The sequence below is a fragment of the Vigna unguiculata genome, chromosome 10 (genome assembly GCF_037176805.1).
Source record: "Vigna unguiculata cultivar grain cowpea cultivar isolate G323 ecotype 2 chromosome 10, ASM3717680v1, whole genome shotgun sequence".
In the NCBI taxonomy this organism is placed as follows: Eukaryota; Viridiplantae; Streptophyta; class Magnoliopsida; order Fabales; family Fabaceae; genus Vigna; species Vigna unguiculata.
The window spans coordinates 45,651,287-45,658,469 of NC_140801.1; the positions used below are offsets into that span (position 1 = coordinate 45,651,287).

Genomic DNA, 7,183 nt, shown 5'->3' on the forward strand with positions numbered 1-7,183 from the left:
AGGTTCAATTTTAGCTTAATTAATTTAGTCTGAGCAAAACGTGCACAAATTTTTTGGCAATATAGAATTTGTGTTCTAGCTTGTACATACATAGTGCCATTTATCATATGGATAAAGTATAAAGCTTTTTGTCTTCCACAACCTTTTCATAACCTTTTAAATATGTGCTTCCAAACCAGTTTTTATCTGATTAGAAGCATCAACAACATCAAACTTAAAGTCAACTAAATCTCTTCCATTAGAACACATTCTTGAATTGAAAAACTTGATGTCTCTGGTTAATTAGTTGTTTCTTACATTTGATAAACAACTATATAACAATTAAGCTACAATCAATAATAATGTTTTAATCATCTAAGCAAAATATGACAGTAAAAAGTGATTTTAAAAGGTAATACCCTTCTGCACTCTATCATTTATTTATTTTTTCTCTCCTCATAAATACAAAACTGCATGGACATGAAATTATTAATCATGATCAGAACCTCAACATTGAAAATATATGTCATCCATAATGTAAAACAGTTTTATTTATTGCCCTTCAATAATAGATTACTATTTATAGTAAAAGTATTAATTTTTACAAAACTAGCACCATTACAAATTTATTTCTTTTATCGGTAAGTTGTAAGTTTTTCTTAGTGAATTCAGAACTTGTTTGATTCTCGATTTTAAATTCATCAAACCAACCTTATTTCTTTAAATCGTTATCAGAAAAAATCAATTTTTTCTTCTTCTTTTTTGTCTGATTACTAAGTCACCTTATACCAAAATAATTTAGAGTATAATAGTATATATGATATTGTTAAAAGTGAAGTTGAGTATAAATATATATGATGGTGTGAAAATGATGAGTATGATATCTCAGTGATATTTTGTACAAGTTATTGGTCAACTGGTGCAAAAGGTTTGGTGATGATATGAGTTTTAGGGTAAACAGAGTTAGCAGGCAGTGGTTAGTGCATTTCCACAAATACTTGTGAAGTGTGAAGAGGGTGTTCACATGGGAGCGTGGAGGGGAGAGGCGCGTGGGAGTGGGAGTTCCCTTTCACTTGCCCTAAACTGCAGCAAAATTAAAAGTATAGCAGGAAGAGAGAGCAGGGAGGTATAGAGAAGGGACCATATTTACTAAAATTAAATTGGGAAAAGAGAATGAGATAAAAATAAGAATAACTGGGGTTTCCATTTTTTTGTAAAAGAAGATCAAGTGTGCCCCTTTCTGTGTTCATTGTCTATTTCTATATAGCACACTAACTTCCACTTCTCTGAAACACACACCATATTGTATCTCATCACAACAACACAACAACAACAACCACTACTGCTGCTACTACTACTTTCTTTTCTTTCTCTCTCCCCTTTTGCACTAAACCACACTCTCTCTTCTATATCAAGGGTTGATCACACAATTTCTAATAATAATTCATAAAGTTAGAGTTATTGTTTCGAGACACACAGAAAAAGAGAGTGAGAGAAAAAAAAATGGGAAGAGGGAGGGTTGAGCTGAAGAGGATAGAGAACAAAATCAACCGCCAAGTTACTTTCTCAAAAAGAAGGAACGGTTTGCTCAAGAAAGCCTATGAGCTCTCAGTTCTCTGTGATGCTGAGGTTGCCCTCATCATTTTCTCAAGCAGAGGGAAGCTCTATGAATTTGGAAATGTTGGGTATTTTCTCTTTCTCTCTCTCTCTCTTTCTCTTTCTTTGTGTGTGAACTGCAAAATTGAAAGTTTTTTTGTGTCCATTTTTGTGAGGTGCAAATCCCAATAGCTATTAAAATTTTAGATTTTGGGTTTTCTGAGTGAGTGAGTGTGTGTGTGTTGCTGAGATGGATACCTTCTTCTCTTCTCTGAGCAAACTCACTTTCTTCTTTGCATCAGCTTCTTTCACCAAAATGGCCACTGGTTTCTGCTTCTGTTTTCCTTTATTTTGCCACGACTGAATTTGATGTTTTTAAGATTTTCCCAACACACCTCTTTCATCACTCACTTTCCACCATTATTTTTCATTTTTTTTTTCCTTTGTACCTTGTGTTCTTCTTCTTTCTATCAGTCACCGTTCTTGGTTTAATTTAACTTGTTTCTCAAACACTTGCACCTGACACCAGACCCCCCTCTCTCCCTCTCTCTCTCTCTCTCTCTCTCTCTCTCTCTCTCTCTCTTAGCTTCTCCTTTTCTGGATCACTGGATCTTGTCACCCCTTATGATAAATTAAGCCTATTTTCCTTCTTTTTTATCATTTCTTTTACCCCTGTGGGGTTCTATTAGGAACTTTCATGGCATGGATTCTAGGGGGAAAATTTCAGGAGTTTTTCTTTCTTCCAATTACAGATCGACACGTTTTATACTCCTTCCACCTGATATCTCTCTATTTGTGAGATAAAGCTTTCAGCTTTGCACACTGATCTACTGATGGAACAGTACAATCTGTTTCCTTCTCTCTCAGAAAATAAAGGAACAAAGCAATCATATGTACCCAGTTTCGTAACATACTGTAATTAATTCAAAGGACATGCTTCTGATAACTCCTTGTACCGTTGTGCAAGATCTAGGGCTTTCACAACACCTTCTTCCTCTACATGCCAACATTATAATATTACTTTTTCATCACCTTCCAACAATCCCTTCAACTTCTTAACACTCAACAATCTGGTTCTTAACCTTTCTTTCTTTGATCTTCCGGTTCTATCACTGTCTCCTCTCAAAAAAATACTATTTATTGAGTTTGGACTCTGCAATCAAACACTTTGGTGCTGCTTCTCTTTGTTGTCTTTTACTCTTAGGTCTTTTACATGATCAGATGATTCTCTCTCTTTCTCTCTCTCTTTCAGGGAATCTAATCTCCTTAATTATCTTATCCTGCATTTTCTCTCATGTTTATGGAGGAATGATGGCTTATTGTAGTTAGTTAATTAGGTTTTATTTTCATCTGTTGGGTGATGATAAATTAAAAAGGAAAAGAAAAAGAAACATGGAGCATGTTTTTTTCTTCCTTTTCTGCTAGCCCTAATGGGTATTATCCGAGTCCAGTCATGGCACGACTTGTTGAAAATATGAAAACAGGAAAAAGAAAAGAAAACTATAACCAGAAAAAGAACAAAATATGTTTCTAGATGTTCTAAATTTAAGCTAAAATTACAATTTCTGAGATGTTAACATATTATTGTGAACATGATTACATCTGTCGCAAAATTTCGCATGTGCTGCTGAAATGTTTGAGTTTATGTGGTCATAACGTTAGAGACTGAGAAAGTGGATTTGTCTTGTTTTCTTTTACCGTTTTTCGAATTGTGTGTTATCTTCTCACTTATTTCACCATTTAGTTTTCTCTGAAAACAATTATTTGGGTGTTCTTTTGGACATGAAACATTTTACTTAATATATCTATGTATTGTATTTAATTTCATTTTTTTTTATTTCAAAGAGAAACTCTTTTTGAATCTGGGAGAGTCACTTTCAAAATTTTCAGATCATTTCGTTATCTTAGCTTTATCTGTCATGGAATAAGAGATACATATGAAATTATTCATGATTTGTGGAAAGGTGTAGCTGTACTTGATCTGAAACACTTGCCATAATTTCTCCATTTGTTTTTACATCTTCAAAATATAAGAATTGGGTCCTCTTCAGTTGTTACAATCATAATGTTTTGTGTTCACAATGATCAAATGGGTTAAATAAAGATTATTTGTGAAAAAATAATAATACACATTCACCTTCATTTTATATACAGCATATTAAACATTTATTTTTTCTTTCTATCTTATTCCTCTTATTTGTTCATATATTCTGTAAATCTACTTCTTCTACTCTTTTTTAGGTGGATATCAAGTGTTGATGAATTTTTTTATATACATGAGTCATTTTTCTTTGTGAAAAATAATTTATTCTTGGTTGTCATTGGTCTTGTATGGATATTTTGGTTTGATGAAGAACATGTCTGCAGGTTGAAACATACTTGAGTAATTTGTCTCTTTTGAGTACAATGATCATCGAATAGTCGCTTTTAAATATTGTTTTTCTGATTCTATGTTATACAGAGGTGAATTTATAAGGATAAGTTTTTTAAATAATTTTGTGTCAAGAAACCAAAGTACAGAAAAATAATGTGAAGAATTTTGTGTGCATATACATTTTTTTAATGTTGACCAAACATCGATAATTAGCCATAAAACCTTTTTGTGTGTCATAATATATTATGCAAAAATAATGCATTATATCTGGTGCAAACCCTATGGCTTAATTTTATAATTTGAAAAGTTAATCCACTCTTATCCTCCAAATTAAATTCTAATCATTCCACTTATTGAAATCGTTCAAATTTAAACCTAAACCTACCAAATTTTTGAAGTCCTTATTTTACAAATTTGAGTTCACCAGTTGGAATTGCATACATAATCAAACTATTAATTAGAGTTTCAAAGTTCTGTTTACATAAATAAACTTCAATAATCCAGAAAACTTTGAAATGTTCATCATCGCCCACATTATTACAAAAAACAAAAATTGGTGTAAATATTGATTAATCAGTTTCCTTGAATTCGCAGCATTACAAAAACTATTGACCGATACCAACGTTGTTCGTTTACTCCTCAAGATGAACAACACGTTGAATGTGAAACTCAGGTACGTGTTCACCAACTTTTTCTGTCTCCATTTTCCACCTCATAACACTTTTGACTTATTATTAGGTACATTTTAAACACTTCAATTAAAACAAATTGCTTTTAAAATTCTTACATTACATGAGAATTTTGTCTGCTACATGTTCATTGTTGGGTCTCTGGGTCTTGATTAACGACAGAGGTGAAGTTTTTTCTTTTTCTTTTTTCATGGATTGTCCTTTAAAACAAGAGTAAACGGGTAAAAGCACATTTTTTTTTTCTCTTGCATGTTCTGCAATTAACCACAATTTCATCCATCAGTAATAATTTTTTTTTTCTTTGAAAGAATGCAAAAAAAATAGCCTTGTCTGCAACAATATTTAATTTAGTTCATAGTTATTATTTTCTTAATGATATATGATGCATCTCTATATTTATATAATTTGATCTTCTTAATCACAATTAATGAATTTTTGTTTTTGCAATCAGAGCTGGTACCAAGAGGTGTCAAAGCTGAAGGCAAAGTACGAGTCTCTGCAAAGAACCCAGAGGTAATGCTCACTATTTCTACAGTATATTTATGAAATATTTAAATTTCTCTAGAAATATTGTCCCTTTTTTAATCCTTCAAAGTGTTATTTAAAATCATATTTTTCCTCTATATAATGCAATCCTTTGTCTCTTAAATAATAAAATATTCTCTAAATCATAGAAAAGTGGCACATTCTCACAATGACTAAAAATGGATAATTTTATACCGAAGACTACAACTGAACTTCAAGAACATTAGAGGGAATGAAAAAGTTATTTTACTTTTGAATACCTATATACATGATGACATGTAAGTGAGTGTTAATGAGAAACAAAGATGAGTTAATATGGTAACAGGGTTTAGAAAATGTAAAAATAAAGTTTGGAATTTATTGTGATTTTAGGCATTTGCTTGGAGAAGATCTTGGACCATTGAACATAAAGGAGTTGCAGAATCTTGAGAAACAGCTTGAAGGGGCATTAGCACAAGCCAGACAAAGGAAGGTGCCAACATATTTATAGAATTTTCTCTTTATTGCTCTTTGGATTTCTTCTTGCTGCTTTACCTTAATTAGCTTTTAAACCATGTGCCTATATACAACAAACTGACAACAATTGCAGTACTTTAATGCTTCATAATCTTTCTCATATATATATATATATATATATATATATATATATATATATATATATATATATATATATAGTATGTGTAAATATAATCACTGTTACCAGATATATAATAATAGAAGGTGAAGGAACAGAAAGGGAGTTTAATTTCCGGAAGGTTATGTAAAGTTAGCAAGTTTTGTTTTCTTGTGTGTCAGAGTCCTAATTTTTACTTCTAACATGATTTAATAATTCCAAAGCATTCCATGGAAGAAGAGTAAATTTGTGAAAATGAAATAAAATGTGTATTATCCGAAGAGAAGCAATCTTGAGAATGATTTCTAAACAAATTTTTATTTGAAGTTTTGAAGAAATCTCAAAACAGGTTTAGTTTTTATGTATATTTCATTCATAAAGTGCTGATTTCAATCTATTAAGGTAGAAATATATAATGATTTATTACCTAAATTTGATTTGAATTGCAGACACAAATCATGATTGAACAAATGGAAGAGCTTCGCAGAAGGGTGAGGATTGTTATACATACACACACTTTTGGTTTTAAAATTTTCATTTTTGTAATCATCCAAAAAATTAAGCTCAGAAATTTTGACCCATGTTGCAGGAGCGTCATCTTGGGGATATGAACAAGCAGCTCAGACTGAAGGTTTTATACTTTGGAACCAAACAATTTCTGTACCTAAGACAAATGCAGCATTCTAGTACATAGGATAGATACATGTCTTGTCATTTTTTTTTTCTGATTCTAATTTCTTCACGAATTGAATCTGTTTTCAGCTTGAATCAGAGGGATTTAATCTTAAAGCTATGGAAAGCTTGTGGAGCTCTACTTCAGCTGCTGGAAATAGTGGCTTTCCCTTTCAACCTCCTCAAACCAACCCTTTGGATTACCAGACTGAACCCTTTTTGCAAATAGGGTAATTAATCAAATTTTCCTTTATGCACACTTTCATTTGAAATATGAATATGTGAGAAATTGTAAATTAGGGTCTTACTTTTGAACAGGTACCAACAATATGTTCAGGCTGAGGCATCTAATGTTCCAAAGAGCATGGCTTGTGAGACAAACTTCATGCAGGGATGGATCCTTTGATGAAGAATGAATGTTGTTGAAGAATTAAGTATATGATTTATGTTATTGTCTATATGCAAGGACTGATCTTTGTGTTTTGGCTGTTTTTAAAGTTTCAGACTTGTTTAGTGGTTTCTGTAATTGGATACAAGTACAGACAATGGTTTTACCATATGTTAAAGCAATGCTTTTCTTTCTAACTTTGTGCATGTCTATTTCTCCTTTCTTCACCACCAAAACCTTTCTCCATTTATGGGAACAAACCCAATAAATCAAAGGTGAAAAAGATTTTAGGTCAATCAATTCTCTGTTCTTTCGATCTTTGGAATCTTTTAATATTATCTTCTACA

The 7,183-nt window shown here is 31.8% G+C and overlaps 1 protein-coding gene across 1 annotated transcript; it reads left to right on the plus strand.

Moving 5' to 3' along the window:
- The first annotated feature begins 1,231 nt into the window (after positions 1-1,231).
- Positions 1,232-7,033, plus strand: AGL6 (AGAMOUS-like 6). The gene is made up of 8 exons (XM_028051391.2): positions 1,232-1,664; positions 4,544-4,622; positions 5,090-5,151; positions 5,536-5,635; positions 6,226-6,267; positions 6,366-6,407; positions 6,539-6,678; positions 6,767-7,033. The coding sequence occupies exons 1-8, from the start codon at positions 1,483-1,485 to the stop codon at positions 6,852-6,854; spliced, it is 735 nt and encodes a 244-aa protein (XP_027907192.1). The 5' UTR covers positions 1,232-1,482; the 3' UTR covers positions 6,855-7,033.
- Positions 7,034-7,183: the final 150 nt, after the last annotated feature.